Below are 19228 nucleotides of genomic sequence, written 5' to 3'. Positions count from 1 at the left end.
AATTATATTTCTCTATATATGAATTAGAAATCAGCCTTTAACTAGTTAAATCATGTTTATAGTCTATTGCATAGTTACAATGTGTAACCATTGATGTTCCAGGACCAGGAGTATTTGTACACTGTTGAAGTGTATAATTGTAATACATACAGGCAGACACAGCATCATTCAAATACTGGAGTTTGATACTCTTGGTGTTGGATATGACTGAAAAATAATCTCAAAGACATTCATACCTAAACTGCACCTTTATTTGCCAAGGTAGAGTACATGATAAGTGAATATATTAAATGTACAGGCTACAATGTGGGGACCTCGTGCATGGTAATAACTACATGTAATTACGAGTTGCATCCTTGGCACAAAGTTATATTATATTCTACTCAATCCATAGGCTTCATTAAATGTCATTCAGACTGTTTTGAATTGGATACAACAGGCTACGATAGTTGAGGTTCATAGCTAGGTTCTGAACTAATATGTATACCAAACGTTTTAGGGTTCATACACAGATCGGCTAGATAGCTAGCTACACATCCATAGGCATACAGGCATTTGTATCCTCCACTGCACAATAAGCAAGAACATGGTTAGCTTGCTACGTTACTTCAGCTGCATTGCACGGCAAATATCAGCAATGCAAGCTAGATTCTTTACATCCACTGTTTCCCAAGACGACAGCCTGGTTTGCTGGTTTTCTTAGGAGTCCCTAAAACATTAAACAACCAGAATTACAATTTCAAACTCATGTCACACAACCCATAAAGCTAACCAGCTAGCTGGCTAATGTTAACTACTCAGCTAGCTTGCTAAATAGCGATTTTCGTCGATTAACATTACGAAGAAAAAAAATATGCATAATCGTTTGTCTCTACATTAACTAAGATATTCCTCTCAACTGTATATTTTTTTACATGATTTGTTATGATGTTATAATCACTTACATTTGCATACGTCCTAGTATTTTTGTCCGCCATCTTTGATGAAGAAAGTCTCCTACCTTGGGTCGCATTGCGTCAAATTCGTCATGGAAACCACTCGATATGATTGGTCATCGCTCAGCGGTCGCCGCTGGTGATTTGCATAAAGTTGGGAAACGTTGACCTTAATCGCTTCCTCCGCGCCGCCCAACGGTCCCTCGTCCTCTCCGCGTTCCTTCAATTGAAAATGAATAAGAAGTAGTGTTTCACCGCGCGGCACCGCGTGAAATAGTGTACACTAGGGCAGTCTGTGTCGCTTCCTGGTTCTGCTGGCCACATAGTGACAGTCAGTGAGTCAGAAGAATAGCAGTTCACTCTCGGAAGCAAAGGTAAGGGGCATTTCCTTTATCATATCACATGGAAAGTTAAATTGCGGGTGAAACGACTGGCTACTTTCAGTGCAATAAACGAGATGTCGACACGACCGACAAATGTTTGTCTGAGTTGCGATTATAGATATGTAGGCTAGCTACCGGGTTTCTGTCTGGAAGGGAACGGAATCGGCTACGGAGATCTACTCAAAGTCCATAGAGAAATCACAACCGCGGCAGGTGTGAGTGCGTGTCTTATCGCAGCGGGTCGCCTACTGCCTATGTCCGCGCGTAAAGCATGTTTTATTTGGTCAAAATGTACCACAAATACAAAGTAGTAACATGCCTTTGGACTACCCTGTAAATTGACTGTATAAAGGAGTGCGGGTAAATAAATAGAAGCGGTCAGTATAGAGAAACTAGGAAAGACGTTTGAGGGAGATTCCGTACACTGAAAGCGCCACACGCACACACACGCGTGACCTCGAAGAAATAGAGAATTAAATTACTTTAATCCTCTATTGCCCTTTCTACCACAATATATGCTTGTCCTTATTCCAGAAAGCCCACCAGATTCTGAACGTATTCAGACCCCTTCACGTTTCCCACATTTTATTACCTTACAACCGTATTCTAAAATTGATTACATATATTTTTCCTTCAATGAACGCACAATACCCCATAATGACAAAGCGAAAACAGGTTTTTAGACAAAACTGAAATACCTTATTTACATAAGTATTCAGACCCTTTGCGATGAGACACGAAATTGAGCTCCGTTGACATGTTTCTGTCTATATAAGGTCCCACAGTTGACAGAGCATGTCAGAGCAAAATCCAAGCCATGAGGTTCAAAGGAACTGTCTGTAGAGCTCAGAGACAGGATTGAGTCGAAGCACAGATCTGGGGAAGGGCACCAAAACATTTATTGGGGACCTTCGAAGCTGCGGAACGCAGTGGCCTCCATCATTCTTAAATGGAAGAAGTTTGGAACCACCAAGACTCTTCCTAGAGCTGGCTGTCCGGCCAAACTGAGCAATCAGGGGAGAAGGGCCTTGGTCAGGGAGGTGACCAAGACCCCGATGGTCACTCTGTAAGTTAGCTTGATGTGCTAGAAATTAATAGAAACAAGTTACTAAAATAAATGTTTTATCTTTTACCTCTGTGGAGATAGGAGAAGCTTTTAAGACAACCATCTCTGCAGCACTCCACCAATCAGGCCTTTATGGTAGAGTGGCCAGACGGAAACCACTCCTCAGTTAAAGGCACATGACAGCCCGCTGGGAGTTTGCCAAAAGGTTCCTAAAAGACCCAAGAAGACTTGAGTCTGTAATCGCTGCCAAAGGTGCTTCAACAAAGTACTGAGTAAAGGGTCTGAATACTTATGTAAATTAGATTTCATTTAAAAAACATATAAATTAGCAATAAATAAACGTACAGTTTTGCTTTGTTATTATGGGGTTTTGTTGTGTGTAAATTTGAGGGGGTAGAGGAACAATTGAATCCATTTTAGAACAAGGCTGTAATGTAACAAAATGTAGAAAAAGTCAAGGGGTCTGAATACTTTCAGAATGTAGTGTAATGTATTTAAAGCCAACAGGATGTTCCATTCCCCTGAAAACAAACTAAAAGGATCTACACACACTGTCACGCATGAGTAGGCCAGCATGTAGTACAGTGTATTCTCTGAGGGACTGATTAACTTTGTTTCAGACGCACCTGTTGTGTGCTTGTTGATGTGTGGGGGGGTGTGTGTGTATGAATGAATGACATTTGGCAACCCGGGATTGATTGAAACATAAAAAAACATATATATTTTTTTAATGTATTACCCTTATTTTACCATGTAAGTTGACTGAGAACACATTCTCATTGACAGCAACAACCTGGGGAATAGTTACATCGGAGAGGGGATGAATGAGCCGATTGTAAACTGGGGATGATTAGGTGACTGTGATGGTATGAGGGACAGATTGGGAATTTAGCCAGGACACCGGGGTTAACACCCCTACTCTTACGATAAGTACCATGGGATCTTTAGTGACCACAGAGAGTCAGGACACCCGTTTAACATCCCATCCGAAAGACGGCACCCTACACGGGCAATGTCCCCAATCACTGCCCTGGGACATTGGGATATTTATTGGTGTTCTGTGCAGTGCGCACCGCATGAGGAGAAATCAATACATAATAATAAATATGGTTATCCAAGGAATAATTATTTCCCTAGAGCAGTAAAAATATATATATTTTAAAAAATGCATCCAGAAAAATTAAACCAAGTTTGAACAACGTCTGGCACAAAGTGTGAGACAGCCCTACATTCAATCTACATACATGCGTACCATTTGTGTGAGACAGCCCTACATTCAATCTATATACAAGCGTACCATTTGTGTGAGACAGCCCTACATTCAATCTATATACAAGCGTACCATTTGTGTGAGACAGCCCTACATTCAATCTATATACAAGCGTACCATTTGCTATATAGGAGCAAAAAAAATGGTGTAATTTAATTATAGGTCGCCTTTTTTTCTTTATTTTATAAAAAATAAAAATAAAATCAGCTAACGGAAATACACGATAGACACAAACATTTCAGTTTCCTCTCATTGCTCAGACGCTTAATGCCAGAGTACATTACATTCAGAGTATTCAGACCCGTAGACTTTTTCCATATTTTGTTACGTTACAGCTTTAATCTAAAATGGATTAAAATAATATAGATATTTTTTAATATCCTGATCCATACCCAAAAATGACAAAGCAAAAAACACGTTTTCAGAAATGTTTGCAAATGTATAAAAAAATTAAAAATAACTGAAATATCACATTTACATAAGTATTCAGACCCTTTACTCAGTACTTTGTTGAAGCACCTTTGGCAGCGATTACAGCCTAGAGTCTTCTTGGGTATGAAGCTACAAGCTTGGCACACCTGTATTTGGGGAGTTTCTCAGATTCTTCTCTGCAGATCCTCTCAAGCCACTCCACTGTTGTCTTGGCTGTGTGCATAGGGTCGCCCCAGTCTGAGGTCCTGAGTGCTCTGGAGCAGGTTTTCATCAACAATCTCTCTGTACTTTGCTCTGTTCATCTTTGCCTCGAATCTGACTAGTCACACAGTCCCTACCGCTGAGGAGTGGCTTCCGTCTGGCCACTCTACCATAAAGACCTGATTGGTAGAGTGCTGCAGAGATGGTTGTCCTTTTGGAAAGTTCTCCCATCTCCACACAGGAACTCTGGAGCTCTGTCAGAGTGACCATCAGGTTCTTGGTCACCTCACTGACCAAGGCCCTTCTCCCCCGATTGCTCAGTTTGGCGGGGCGGCCAGCTCTAGGAAGAGTCTTGGTGGTTCCAAACTTCTTCCATTTAAGAATGATGGAGGCCACTGCGTTCTTGGGGACCTTCAATGCTGCAGAAATGTGTTGGTACCCTTCCCCAGATCTGTGCCTCGAAACAATCCTGTCTCAGAGCTCTACGGACAATTCCTTTGACCTCATGGCTTGGTTTTTGCTCTGACATTCACTGTCAACTGTGGGACCTTATATATAGGCGTGTGCCTTTCCAAATCATGTCCAATCAATTGAATTTACCACAGGTGGAACTCTAATCAAATTGTAGAAACATCTCAAGGATGATCAATGGAAACAGGATGCACCTGAGCTCAATTTTCAGTACATTTGATTAAATTTGCAAACATTTCTAAAAAAAAAACAACGTGGACAAAGTCAAGGGGTCTGAAAACTTTCCAAAGGCGGTGCTTTATAAAGGAGGGTAAAGGATTGATTTATCTAGTGAGAAAAGAGAGAGGACTTCTACTGAATGTACCATTATCAGATCACTTCAAAGCTAATATCACAACCTACCAAAGGGCAAAGTACCTGGGGTTGTTTTCAATCAGATTAAACACCTTCGTATAGTAGCATTTTTACAATATGCTTGTATTCTATTCTCCTCTCCTGTCCGGGTGGGTCCAGTCAGTATTCGATGGCAGAGTGGAGGGAGTGGGCGGGTCCAAGATGAGTGCTGACACGCTATTGGAGGAGACACTGATCAAGCGGTCTCAGCAGAAGAGGTTAACATCGCCGCTGAACTACAAGGAGAGAGTGTTCGTCCTCACCAAGACCAAGCTCACATACTATGAGTTCAGAGCTGAGGTGAGACTGGCAGACACATACCGTTCCCTGTACGATGGAGGCATGGTGTATGGACTGGGCCCATATCTGGTTCCATATCCTTTAGGTCTCCTGTCTGACTGGGCCCATATTCTGTAGGTCTCCTGTCTGACTGGGCCCATATCCTGTAGGTCTCCTGTCTGACTGGGCCCATTTCCTGTAGGTCTCCTGTCTGACTGGGCCCATTTCCTTTAGGTCTCCTGTCTGACTGGGCCCATTTCCTTTAGGTCTCCTGTCTGACTGGGCCCACATCCTTTAGGTCTCCTGTCTGACTGGGCCCACATCCTTTAGGTCTCCTGTCTGACTGGGCCCACATCCTTTAGGTCTCCTGTCTAACTGGGCCCACATCCTTTAGGTCTCCAGTCTGACTGGGCCCACATCCTTTAGGTCTCCAGTCTGACTGGGCCCATTTCCTTTAGGTCTCCTGTCTGACTGGGCCCATTTCCTTTAGGTCTCCAGTCTGACTGGGCCCACATCCTTTAGGTCTCCTGTCTAACTGGGCCCACATCCTTTAGGTCTCTTGTCTGACTGGGCCCACTTCCTTTAGGTCTCCTGTCTGACTGGGCCCACATCCTTTAGGTCTCCTGTCTGACTGGGCCCACATCCTTTAGGTCTCCTGTCTAACTGGGCCCACATCCTTTAGGTCTCTTGTCTGACTGGGCCCATTTCCTTTAGGTCTCCTGTCTGACTGGGCCCACATCCTTTAGGTCTCCTGTCTAACTGGGCCCACATCCTTTAGGTCTCCTGTCTAACTGGGCCCACATCCTTTAGGTCTCTTGTCTGACTGGGCCCATTTCCTTTAGGTCTCCAGTCTGACTGGTCCCATTTCCTGTTAGTCAAACTAGTTTATTTCCCATTACTTTTCTACATATGTCGTGTTTTTGACCCATTTGATAACTTGTGTGAATGTTACCAAGTGTGGCTATGCACATACCTCGCCGTGTTCTGTCCTTCTGTCTCTCTCCTGTCCAAAACCTCGCTGTGTTCTGTCCTTCTGTTTCTCTCCTGTCCAAAACCTCGCTGTGTTCTGTCCTTCTGTTTCTCTCCTGTCCAAAACCTCACTGTGTTCTGTCCTTCTGTCTCTCTCCTGTCCAAAACCTCACTGTGTTCTGTCCTTCTGTCTCTCTCCTGTCCAAAACCTCACTGTGTTCTGTCCTTCTGTCTCTCTCCTGTCCAAAACCTCACTGTGTTCTGTCCTTCTGTCTCTCTCCTGTCCAAAACCTCACTGTGTTCTGTCCTTCTGTCTCTCTCCTGTCCAAAACCTCACTGTGTTCTGTCCTTCTGTCTCTCTCCTGTCCAAAACCTCACTGTGTTCTGTCCTTCTGTCTCTCTCCTGTCCAAAACCTCACTGTGTTCTGTCCTTCTGTCTCTCTCCTGTCCAAAACCTCACTGTGTTCTGTCCTTCTGTCTCTCTCCTGTCCAAAACCTCACTGTGTTCTGTCCTTCTGTCTCTCTCCTGTCCAAAACCTCACTGTGTTCTGTCCTTCTGTCTCTCTCCTGTCCAAAACCTCACCGTGTTCTGTCCTTCTGTCTCTCTCCTGTCCAAAACCTCACTGTGTTCTGTCCTTCTGTCTCTCTCCTGTCCAAAACCTCACTGTGTTCTGTCCTTCTGTTTCTCTCCTGTCCAAAACCTCACCGTGTTCTGTCCTTCTGTCTCTCTCCTGTCCAAAACCTCGCTGTGTTCTGTCCTTCTGTCTCTCTCCTGTCCAAAACCTCGCTGTGTTCTGTCCTTCTGTCTCTCTGTTGTCCAAAACCTCACCGTGTTCTGTCCTTCTGTCTCTCTCCTGTCCAAAACCTCACTGTGTTCTGTCCTTCTGTCTCTCTCCTGTCCAAAACCTCACTGTGTTCTGTCCTTCTGTCTCTCTCCTGTCCAAAACCTCACTGTGTTCTGTCCTTCTGTCTCTCTCCTGTCCAAAACCTCACTGTGTTCTGTCCTTCTGTCTCTCTCCTGTCCAAAACCTCACTGTGTTCTGTCCTTCTGTCTCTCTCCTGTCCAAAACCTCACTGTGTTCTGTCCTTCTGTCTCTCTCTCCTGTCCAAAACCTCACTGTGTTCTGTCCTTCTGTCTCTCTCTCCTGTCCAAAACCTCACTGTGTTCTGTCCTTCTGTCTCTCTCCTGTCCAAAACCTCACTGTGTTCTGTCCTTCTGTCTCTCTCTCCTGTCCAAAACCTCACTGTGTTCTGTCCTTCTGTCTCTCTCTCCTGTCCAAAACCTCACTGTGTTCTGTCCTTCTGTCTCTCTCCTGTCCAAAACCTCACTGTGTTCTGTCCTTCTGTCTCTCTCCTGTCCAAAACCTCACTGTGTTCTGTCCTTCTGTCTCTCTCTCCTGTCCAAAACCTCACTGTGGTCTGTCCTTCTGTCTCTCTCTCCTGTCCAAAACCTCACCGTGTTCTGTCTCTCTGTTCGTTGTTCACAGAAGAAGTTTAAGAAGGGGTCGATCGACCTGCAGAAAGTCAGGTGTGTGGAGATCGTGAAGAATGACGGAGTCATACCCTGTCAGAACAAATACCCCTTCCAGGTGTGGTGTTACATATACAGCCAATATGATGGGTAGACCCCCCCCCCCCCTACCAGGTGGTCTGTTAGTGTACAGTGTTAATGGTGGCCTCTCCCCCCCCCCCCCAGGTGGTGTATGACACAAGCACTCTCTATGTATTTGCTCCCAGCTATGAGAGTAGGAGGATCTGGATCCAAAACATTAAGGAAGGTCAGTGACTAGCCATTTTTTTTACATCATCTAGTTACTGTATCCTACTCTGTAAACTCTGTATCTGTTGTTGTCCCAGCATACAGATGTAGAATCTTTATTTGAGCCAGTTTGCTGCAGCAGGAAAATAATGTGGATTATCATTAATCGACATTGTTTTGTAGGGGTTGATCGATTTGTTTTTTTGTTAGGGCAAAGCAAGTCTGCATTTTTAAAGTGGAAATCACAACGCTTTTAGAAACCTTTTTTAAACCTCGAATACTATAAAAGTTGTGTTGTGCAAGGAAAATTGTCAGCTACAAAAGAGTGATCAAATTAAGATACTACATCTGTAGGTAGGTGTATGTTGTTTTATCAGGTATCTGATGAACCAGATGTTTTTTCCTCTCTTGTGTGTTGATGTTGGTGGTGGATGTAATTCCAGAGATAAGGGACAACTCTGTGATCGTTGCTAAGTTCCATCCTCAGTTCTGGATGGAGGGCGTGTGGCTGTGCTGCCGTCAGGCAGAGAAACTGGCCCCGGGCTGTGAGGAATACAACCTGTTTGGAGACCGTAAGATCTATCCCCTATCTAAACTGTCTGTCTTCTCATTGCCAGAAGTATTTGGACACCCTTTCAAATGAGTGTCTTCGGCTATTTCAGTCGCACCTGTTGCTGACAGGAGTATAAAATCGAACACACAGCAATGCAATCTCTATAGACACAAACATTGGCAGTAGCATACAGCATACAATGACGTTCTAGACGATTCTGTGACAACTTTGTGGTAACAGTTTGGGGAACGCCCTTTTCCTGTTTCAGCATGACAAAGCCCCCGTGCACAAAGCCAGGTCCATACTAGAAAGGGTTTGCCGAGATCAGTGTTTAAGAACTTGACTTGCCTTCACAGAGCCCTGACCTCAACCTCACCGAACACCTTGCATAACACTTTCCTACGTTTCCGTGCAGCAGGCCAGGTACCTCTATGCGTGGTCAGGTGAGCGCGAGCGCTCCCTCAACGTTATCAGAGAAAACAGACACATGTTCATTGCTCGCATGGATCACTGTAAACAAAAAGACTTTGGAAAATATGGAAATCTCCTAGTAAATGATAGTTATGAAATAAACCAAAACTTGTTTCTCACAGGTGTAGCAGCTCTGCAAACAACGTTTTCAGTCCGAAGATTGAGAACAGTGAATGACTGTATTTTTTAAAAATCTGTCGTTCTGCCCCTGAACAAGGCAGTTAACCCACTGTTCCCCGGTAGGCCGTCATTGAAAATAAGAATTTGTTCTTATCTGACTTGCCTATTTAAATAAAGGTAAAATTAAACAAATGTGTACTGCATCAAATTGGGGGCTTCCCAAATATGCAAAGGCCTACGAGCTTGTGATTTTTTTAAACAATCCACCGCAAAAAAAATTAAAAAAATATTCAAATAAGCTCTTGATCCTCTTCCTCCATGGAATCAAGTCAAGGCTTTCTGGTGAAGTGGTGTTATCCCCGATGCACTGTTTTAGAGTGGTGTTTTCCCAGATGCACTGTTTTAGAGTGGTGTTATCCCTGATGCACTGTTTTAGAGTGGTGTTATCCCTGATGCACTGTTTTAGAGTGGTGTTATCCCCGATGCACTGTTTTAGAGTGGTGTTATCCCTGATGCACTGTTTAGAGTGGTGTTATCCCAGATGCACTGTTTTAGAGTGGTGTTATCCCTGATGCACTGTTTTAGAGTGGTGTTATCCCAGATGCACTGTTTTAGAGTGGTGTTATCCCAGATGCACTGTTTTAGAGTGGTGTTATCCCTGATGCACTGTTTTAGAGTGGTGTTATCCCTGATGCACTGTTTTAGAGTGGTGTTATCCCTGATGCACTGTTTTAGAGTGGTGTTATCCCTGATGCACTGTTTTAGAGTGGTGTTATCCCCGATGCACTGTTTTAGAGTGGTGTTATCCCTGATGCACTGTTTTAGAGTGGTGTTATCCCAGATGCACTGTTTTAGAGTGGTGTTATCCCTGATGCACTGTTTTAGAGTGGTGTTATCCCCGATGCACTGTTTTAGAGTGGTGTTATCCCAGATGCACTGTTTTAGAGTGGTGTTATCCCTGATGCACTGTTTTAGAGTGGTGTTATCCCTGATGCACTGTTTTAGAGTGGTGTTATCCCAGATGCACTGTTTTAGAGTGGTGTTATCCCAGATGCACTGTTTTAGAGTGGTGTTATCCCTGATGCACTGTTTTAGAGTGGTGTTATCCCTGATGCACTGTTTTAGAGTGGTGTTATCCCTGATGCACTGTTTTAGAGTGCTGTTATCCCAGATGCACTGTTTTAGAGTGGGGTTATCCCTGATGCACTGTTTTAGAGTGGTGTTATCCCAGATGCACTGTTTTAGAGTGGTGTTATCCCTGATGCACTGTTTTAGAGTGGTGTTATCCCAGATGCACTGTTTTAGAGTGGTGTTATCCCTGATGCACTGTTTTAGAGTGGTGTTATCCCTGATGCACTGTTTTAGAGTGGTGTTATCCCTGATGCACTGTTTTAGAGTGGTGTTATCCCTGATGCACTGTTTTAGAGTGGTGTTATCCCCGATGCACTGTTTTAGAGTGGTGTTATCCCTGATGCACTGTTTTAGAGTGGTGTTATCCCTGATGCACTGTTTTAGAGTGGTGTTATCCCTGATGCACTGTTTTAGAGTGGTGTTATCCCTGATGCACTGTTTTAGAGTGGTGTTATCCCTGATGCACTGTTTTAGAGTGGTGTTATCCCTGATGCACTGTTTTAGAGTGGTGTTATCCCTGATGCACTGTTTTAGAGTGGTGTTATCCCTGATGCACTGTTTTAGAGTGGTGTTATCCCTGATGCACTGTTTTAGAGTGGTGTTATCCCTGATGCACTGTTTTAGAGTGGTGTTATCCCTGATGCACTGTTTAGAGTGGTGTTATCCCAGATGCACTGTTTAGAGTGGTGTTATCCCAGATGCACTGTTTAGAGTGGTGTTATCCCAGATGCACTGTTTTAGAGTGGTGTTATCCCAGATGCACTGTTTTAGAGTGGTGTTATCCCAGATGCACTGTTTTAGAGTGGTGTTATCCCCGATGCACTGTTTTAGAGTGGTGTTATCCCAGATGCACTGTTTTAGAGTGGTGTTATCCCCGATGCACTGTTTTAGAGTGGTGTTATCCCCGATGCACTGTTTTAGAGTGGTGTTATCCCCGATGCACTGTTTTAGAGTGGTGTTATCCCAGATGCACTGTTTTAGAGTGGTGTTATCCCCGATGCACTGTTTAGAGTGGTGTTATCCCCGATGCACTGTTTTAGAGTGGTGTTATCCCAGATGCACTGTTTAGAGTGGTGTTATCCCAGATGCACTGTTTTAGAGTGGTGTTATCCCAGATGCACTGTTTTAGAGTGGTGTTATCCCTGATGCACTGTTTTAGAGTGGTGTTATCCCCGATGCACTGTTTTAGAGTGGTGTTATCCCCGATGCACTGTTTTAGAGTGGTGTTATCCCCGATGCACTGTTTTAGAGTGGTGTTATCCCAGATGCACTGTTTAGAGTGGTGTTATCCCAGATGCACTGTTTAGAGTGGTGTTATCCCAGATGCACTGTTTTAGAGTGGTGTTATCCCAGATGCACTGTTTTAGAGTGGTGTTATCCCAGATGCACTGTTTTAGAGTGGTGTTATCCCAGATGCACTGTTTTAGAGTGGTGTTATCCCAGATGCACTGTTTTAGAGTGGTGTTATCCCAGATGCACTGTTTTAGAGTGGTGTTATCCCCGATGCACTGTTTTAGAGTGGTGTTATCCCAGATGCACTGTTTTAGAGTGGTGTTATCCCCGATGCACTGTTTTAGAGTGGTGTTATCCCAGATGCACTGTTTTAGAGTGGTGTTATCCCTGATGCACTGTTTTAGAGTGGTGTTATCCCAGATGCACTGTTTTAGAGTGGTGTTATCCCTAGATGCACTGTTTAGAGTGGTGTTATCCCAGATGCACTGTTTAGAGTGGTGTTATCCCAGATGCACTGTTTAGAGTGGTGTTATCCCCGATGCACTGTTTTAGAGTGGTGTTATCCCAGATGCACTGTTTTAGAGTGGTGTTATCCCAGATGCACTGTTTTAGAGTGGTGTTATCCCCGATGCACTGTTTTAGAGTGGTGTTATCCCCGATGCACTGTTTTAGAGTGGTGTTATCCCAGATGCACTGTTTAGAGTGGTGTTATCCAAGATGCACTGTTTTAGAGTGGTGTTATCCCAGATGCACTGTTTTAGAGTGGTGTTATCCCCGATGCACTGTTTTAGAGTGGTGTTATCCCCGATGCACTGTTTTAGAGTGGTGTTATCCCAGATGCACTGTTTTAGAGTGGTGTTATCCCAGATGCACTGTTTAGAGTGGTGTTATCCCTGATGCACTGTTTAGAGTGGTGTTATCCCTGATGCACTGTTTAGAGTGGTGTTATCCCAGATGCACTGTTTAGAGTGGTGTTATCCCCGATGCACTGTTTTAGAGTGGTGTTATCCCCGATGCACTGTTTTAGAGTGGTGTTATCCCAGATGCACTGTTTTAGAGTGGTGTTATCCCAGATGCACTGTTTTAGAGTGATGTTATCCCAGATGCACTGTTTTAGAGTGGTGTTATCCCCGATGCACTGTTTTAGAGTGGTGTTATCCCCGATGCACTGTTTTAGAGTGGTGTTATCCCCGATGCACTGTTTTAGAGTGGTGTTATCCCCGATGCACTGTTTTAGAGTGGTGTTATCCCTGATACACTGTTTTAGAGTGGTGTTATCCCAGATGCACTGTTTTAGAGTGGTGTTATCCCAGATGCACTGTTTTAGAGTGGTGTTATCCCAGATGCACTGTTTAGAGTGGTGTTATCCCAGATGCACTGTTTAGAGTGGTGTTATCCCAGATGCACTGTTTTAGAGTGGTGTTATCCCTGATGCACTGTTTTAGAGTGGTGTTATCCCCGATGCACTGTTTTAGAGTGGTGTTATCCCCGATGCACTGTTTAGAGTGGTGTTATCCCCGATGCACTGTTTAGAGTGGTGTTATCCCCGATGCACTGTTTAGAGTGGTGTTATCCCAGATGCACTGTTTAGAGTGGTGTTATCCCAGATGCACTGTTTTAGAGTGGTGTTATCCCAGATGCACTGTTTTAGAGTGGTGTTATCCCAGATGCACTGTTTTAGAGTGGTGTTATCCCAGATGCACTGTTTTAGAGTGGTGTTATCCCAGATGCACTGTTTTAGAGTGGTGTTATCCCCGATGCACTGTTTTAGAGTGGTGTTATCCCCGATGCACTGTTTTAGAGTGGTGTTATCCCCGATGCACTGTTTTAGAGTGGTGTTATCCCCGATGCACTGTTTTAGAGTGGTGTTCTCCCCGATGCACTGTTTTAGAGTGGTGTTATCCCAGATGCACTGTTTTAGAGTGGTGTTATCCCAGATGCACTGTTTAGAGTGGTGTTATCCCAGATGCACTGTTTAGAGTGGTGTTATCCCAGATGCACTGTTTAGAGTGGTGTTATCCCAGATGCACTGTTTAGAGTGGTGTTATCCCCGATGCACTGTTTTAGAGTGGTGTTATCCCAGATGCACTGTTTTAGAGTGGTGTTATCCCAGATGCACTGTTTTAGAGTGGTGTTATCCCAGATGCACTGTTTTAGAGTGGTGTTATCCCAGATGCACTGTTTTAGAGTGGTGTTATCCCCGATGCACTGTTTTAGAGTGGTGTTATCCCAGATGCACTGTTTTAGAGTGGTGTTATCCCAGATGCACTGTTTTAGAGTGGTGTTATCCCAGATGCACTGTTTTAGAGTGGTGTTATCCCCGATGCACTGTTTTAGAGTGGTGTTATCCCCGATGCACTGTTTTAGAGTGGTGTTATCCCAGATGCACTGTTTTAGAGTGGTGTTATCCCCGATGCACTGTTTTAGAGTGGTGTTATCCCCGATGCACTGTTTTAGAGTGGTGTTATCCCTGATGCACTGTTTAGAGTGGTGTTATCCCAGATGCACTGTTTAGAGTGGTGTTATCCCAGATGCACTGTTTAGAGTGGTGTTATCCCAGATGCACTGTTTAGAGTGGTGTTATCCCTGATGCACTGTTTTAGAGTGGTGTTATCCCCGATGCACTGTTTTAGAGTGGTGTTATCCCAGATGCACTGTTTTAGAGTGGTGTTATCCCAGATGCACTGTTTTAGAGTGGTGTTATCCCCGATGCACTGTTTTAGAGTGGTGTTATCCCCGATGCACTGTTTTAGAGTGGTGTTATCCCAGATGCACTGTTTAGAGTGGTGTTATCCCAGATGCACTGTTTAGAGTGGTGTTATCCCTGATGCACTGTTTTAGAGTGGTGTTATCCCCGATGCACTGTTTTAGAGTGGTGTTATCCCAGATGCACTGTTTTAGAGTGGTGTTATCCCCGATGCACTGTTTTAGAGTGGTGTTATCCCTGATGCACTGTTTTAGAGTGGTGTTATCCCTGATGCACTGTTTTAGAGTGGTGTTATCCCTGATGCACTGTTTTAGAGTGGTGTTATCCCAGATGCACTGTTTTAGAGTGGTGTTATCCCTGATGCACTGTTTAGAGTGGTGTTATCCCAGATGCACTGTTTAGAGTGGTGTTATCCCAGATGCACTGTTTAGAGTGGTGTTATCCCCGATGCACTGTTTTAGAGTGGTGTTATCCCAGATGCACTGTTTTAGAGTGGTGTTATCCCAGATGCACTGTTTTAGAGTGGTGTTATCCCCGATGCACTGTTTTAGAGTGGTGTTATCCCCGATGCACTGTTTTAGAGTGGTGTTATCCCAGATGCACTGTTTAGAGTGGTGTTATCCCAGATGCACTGTTTTAGAGTGGTGTTATCCCAGATGCACTGTTTTAGAGTGGTGTTATCCCCGATGCACTGTTTTAGAGTGGTGTTATCCCAGATGCACTGTTTTAGAGTGGTGTTATCCCCGATGCACTGTTTTAGAGTGGTGTTATCCCCGATGCACTGTTTTAGAGTGGTGTTATCCCTGATGCACTGTTTTAGAGTGGTGTTATCCCAGATGCACTGTTTAGAGTGGTGTTATCCCAGATGCACTGTTTAGAGTGGTGTTATCCCAGATGCACTGTTTTAGAGTGGTGTTATCCCAGATGCACTGTTTTAGAGTGGTGTTATCCCAGATGCACTGTTTTAGAGTGGTGTTATCCCAGATGCACTGTTTTAGAGTGGTGTTATCCCCGATGCACTGTTTTAGAGTGGTGTTATCCCCGATGCACTGTTTTAGAGTGGTGTTATCCCAGATGCACTGTTTAGAGTGGTGTTATCCCAGATGCACTGTTTTAGAGTGGTGTTATCCCAGATGCACTGTTTTAGAGTGGTGTTATCCCCGATGCACTGTTTTAGAGTGGTGTTATCCCCGATGCACTGTTTTAGAGTGGTGTTATCCCCGATGCACTGTTTTAGAGTGGTGTTATCCCCGATGCACTGTTTTAGTGGTGTTATCCCAGATGCACTGTTTTAGAGTGGTGTTATCCCAGATGCACTGTTTTAGAGTGGTGTTATCCCAGATGCACTGTTTAGAGTGGTGTTATCCCTGATGCACTGTTTAGAGTGGTGTTATCCCAGATGCACTGTTTAGAGTGGTGTTATCCCAGATGCACTGTTTAGAGTGGTGTTATCCCCGATGCACTGTTTTAGAGTGGTGTTATCCCTGATGCACTGTTTTAGAGTGGTGTTATCCCAGATGCACTGTTTTAGAGTGGTGTTATCCCAGATGCACTGTTTTAGAGTGGTGTTATCCCAGATGCACTGTTTAGAGTGGTGTTATCCCAGATGCACTGTTTTAGAGTGGTGTTATCCCAGATGCACTGTTTTAGAGTGGTGTTATCCCCGATGCACTGTTTTAGAGTGGTGTTATCCCAGATGCACTGTTTAGAGTGGTGTTATCCCAGATGCACTGTTTTAGAGTGGTGTTATCCCTGATGCACTGTTTTAGAGTGGTGTTATCCCAGATGCACTGTTTTAGAGTGGTGTTATCCCAGATGCACTATTTTAGAGTGGTGTTATCCCAGATGCACTGTTTTAGAGTGGTGTTATCCCTGATGCACTGTTTTAGAGTGGTGTTATCCCTGATGCACTGTTTTAGAGTGGTGTTATCCCAGATGCACTGTTTTAGAGTGGTGTTATCCCTGATGCACTGTTTTAGAGTGGTGTTATCCCTGATGCACTGTTTTAGAGTGGTGTTATCCCAGATGCACTGTTTTAGAGTGGTGTTATCCCTGATGCACTGTTTTAGAGTGGTGTTATCCCTGATGCACTGTTTTAGAGTGGTGTTATCCCTGATGCACTGTTTTAGAGTGGTGTTATCCCCGATGCACTGTTTTAGAGTGGTGTTATCCCTGATGCACTGTTTTAGAGTGGTGTTATCCCTGATGCACTGTTTTAGAGTGGTGTTATCCCAGATGCACTGTTTTAGAGTGGTGTTATCCCCGATGCACTGTTTTAGAGTGGTGTTATCCCCGATGCACTGTTTTAGAGTGGTGTTATCCCAGATGCACTGTTTAGAGTGGTGTTATCCCAGATGCACTGTTTAGAGTGGTGTTATCCCAGATGCACTGTTTTAGAGTGGTGTTATCCCAGATGCACTGTTTTAGAGTGGTGTTATCCCAGATGCACTGTTTTAGAGTGGTGTTATCCCTGATGCACTGTTTTAGAGTGGTGTTATCCCTGATGCACTGTTTTAGAGTGGTGTTATCCCAGATGCACTGTTTTAGAGTGGTGTTATCCCAGATGCACTGTTTAGAGTGGTGTTATCCCAGATGCACTGTTTTAGAGTGGTGTTATCCCAGATGCACTGTTTTAGAGTGGTGTTATCCCCGATGCACTGTTTTAGAGTGGTGTTATCCCAGATGCACTGTTTAGAGTGGTGTTATCCCAGATGCACTGTTTTAGAGTGGTGTTATCCCTGATGCACTGTTTTAGAGTGGTGTTATCCCAGATGCACTGTTTTAGAGTGGTGTTATCCCAGATGCACTATTTTAGAGTGGTGTTATCCCAGATGCACTGTTTTAGAGTGGTGTTATCCCTGATGCACTGTTTTAGAGTGGTGTTATCCCTGATGCACTGTTTTAGAGTGGTGTTATCCCAGATGCACTGTTTTAGAGTGGTGTTATCCCTGATGCACTGTTTTAGAGTGGTGTTATCCCTGATGCACTGTTTTAGAGTGGTGTTATCCCAGATGCACTGTTTTAGAGTGGTGTTATCCCAGATGCACTGTTTTAGAGTGGTGTTATCCCTGATGCACTGTTTTAGAGTGGTGTTATCCCTGATGCACTGTTTTAGAGTGGTGTTATCCCCGATGCACTGTTTTAGAGTGGTGTTATCCCCGATGCACTGTTTTAGAGTGGTGTTATCCCTGATGCACTGTTTTAGAGTGGTGTTATCCCAGATGCACTGTTTTAGAGTGGTGTTATCCCAGATGCACTGTTTTAGAGTGGTGTTTTCCCTGCAAATTGCATTTTTTTTGGCAAATGTTTGAAAATGTCATTTTTTAAAATTATCTGCTTCTTTACATAAATGTTATGTTTTAATATGAGTTACCATAATCTAAATGTGATTTCTGTCATTCTGAAGACTGTGGTTGGACGACCCTAATCAGGTCACGCACCCAATGCATATGGTACATTTCTCAAATGTCTGATCAATTAAAATCTTCCCGATCATGTTGTCAGGCGCCACATTTTCCTAATGGAAACACTTGAGATATACAGTACCAGCCAAAAGTTTGGACACGCATACTCATTCAAGGGTTTTTCTTTATTTTTTAAAACTATTTTCTACATTGTAGAATAATAGTGAAGACATCACAACTATGAAATAACACATATGGAATCATGTAAACTGAGCAAAAAAAAGAAACGTCCCTTTTTCAGGACCCAGTGATAGTGTTCAGGACCCTGTCTTTCAAAGATAATTCGTAAAAATCCAAATAACTTCACAGATCTTCATTGTAAAGGGTTTAAACACTGTTTCCCATGCTTGTTCAATGAACCATAAACAATGAATGAACATGTACCTGTGGAACGGTCGTTAAGACACTAACAGCTTACAGACGGTAGGCAATTAAGGTCACAGTTATGAAAATTTAGGACACTAAAAAGGCCTTTCTACTGACTCTGAAAAACACCAAAAGAAAGATGCCCAGGGTCCCTGCTCATCTGCGTGAACGCGCCTTAGGTATGCTGCAAGGAGGCATGAGGACTGCAGATGGGGCCAGAGCAATAAATTGCAATGTCCATACTGTGAGACGCCTAAGACAGCGCTACGGGGAGACAGGACGGACAGCTGATCGTTCTCGCAGTGGCAGACCACGTGTAACAACACCTGCACAGGATTGGTACATCCGAACATCACACCTGTGGGACAGGTACAGGATAGCAACAACTGCCCGAGTTACACCAGGAACGCACAATCCCTCCATCAGACTGTTCACAATAGGCTGAGAGAGGCTGGACTGAGGGCTTTTAGGCCTGTTGTAAGGCAGGTCCTCAACAGATATAACCGGCAACAACGTCGCCTATGGGCACAAACCCACCGTCGCTGGTCCAGACAGGACTGGCAAAAAATGCTCTTCACTGACGAGTCGTGGTTTTGTCTCAACGGGTGATGGTCGGATTCGCTTTTATCGTTGAAGGAATGAGCGTTACACCGAGGCCTGTACTCTGGAGCGGGCTCGATTTGCAGGTGGAGGGTCCGTCATGGTCTGGGGCGGTGTGTCACAGCATCATCGGACTGAGCTTGTTGTCATTGCAGGCAATCTCAATGCTGTGCGTTACAGGGAAGACATCCTCCTCACTCATGTGGTACCCTTCCTGCAGGCTCATCCTGACATGACCCTCCAGCATGACAATGCCACCAGCCATACTGCTCATTCTGTGCGTGATTTCCTGCAAGACAGTAATGTCAGTGTTCTGCCATGGCCAGCGAAGAGCCCGGGCCTCAATCCCATTGAGCACGTCTGGGACCTGTAGGATCGGAGGATGAGGGCTAGGGCCATTTCCCCCAGAAATGTCCAGGAACTTG

General features: G+C 44.2%; 1 protein-coding gene and 1 long non-coding RNA gene across 2 annotated transcripts in view; one reads left to right on the top strand and one right to left on the bottom strand.

Annotated features, from left to right (window-relative positions):
• Window positions 1-233: 233 nt before the first annotated feature.
• On the bottom strand, window positions 234-1064 carry LOC139561122 (uncharacterized). The gene is made up of 2 exons (XR_011672062.1): window positions 945-1064; window positions 234-709 (listed from the first exon to the last, which is right to left on the bottom strand). It is a non-coding gene; the product is annotated as an uncharacterized lncRNA (long non-coding RNA).
• Window positions 1065-1114: 50 nt separating this feature from the next.
• The window catches only part of LOC139561121 (tyrosine-protein kinase Tec-like), a 55365-nt gene continuing 37251 nt past the window's right edge, over window positions 1115-19228 (top strand). Inside the window, exons 1-5 of the mRNA XM_071378002.1 lie at window positions 1115-1309; window positions 5272-5451; window positions 7887-7988; window positions 8096-8177; window positions 8602-8730. Of these exons, the coding sequence (XP_071234103.1) occupies window positions 5314-5451; window positions 7887-7988; window positions 8096-8177; window positions 8602-8730 (451 nt within the window). The 5' untranslated portion in view covers window positions 1115-1309; window positions 5272-5313. The remainder of the gene's footprint in view (window positions 1310-5271; window positions 5452-7886; window positions 7989-8095; window positions 8178-8601; window positions 8731-19228) is intronic.

This window comes from Salvelinus alpinus, chromosome 31, assembly GCF_045679555.1.
Source record: "Salvelinus alpinus chromosome 31, SLU_Salpinus.1, whole genome shotgun sequence".
Classification (NCBI taxonomy): Eukaryota; Metazoa; Chordata; class Actinopteri; order Salmoniformes; family Salmonidae; genus Salvelinus; species Salvelinus alpinus.
This window is presented reverse-complemented; position numbering and strand designations above follow the sequence as displayed.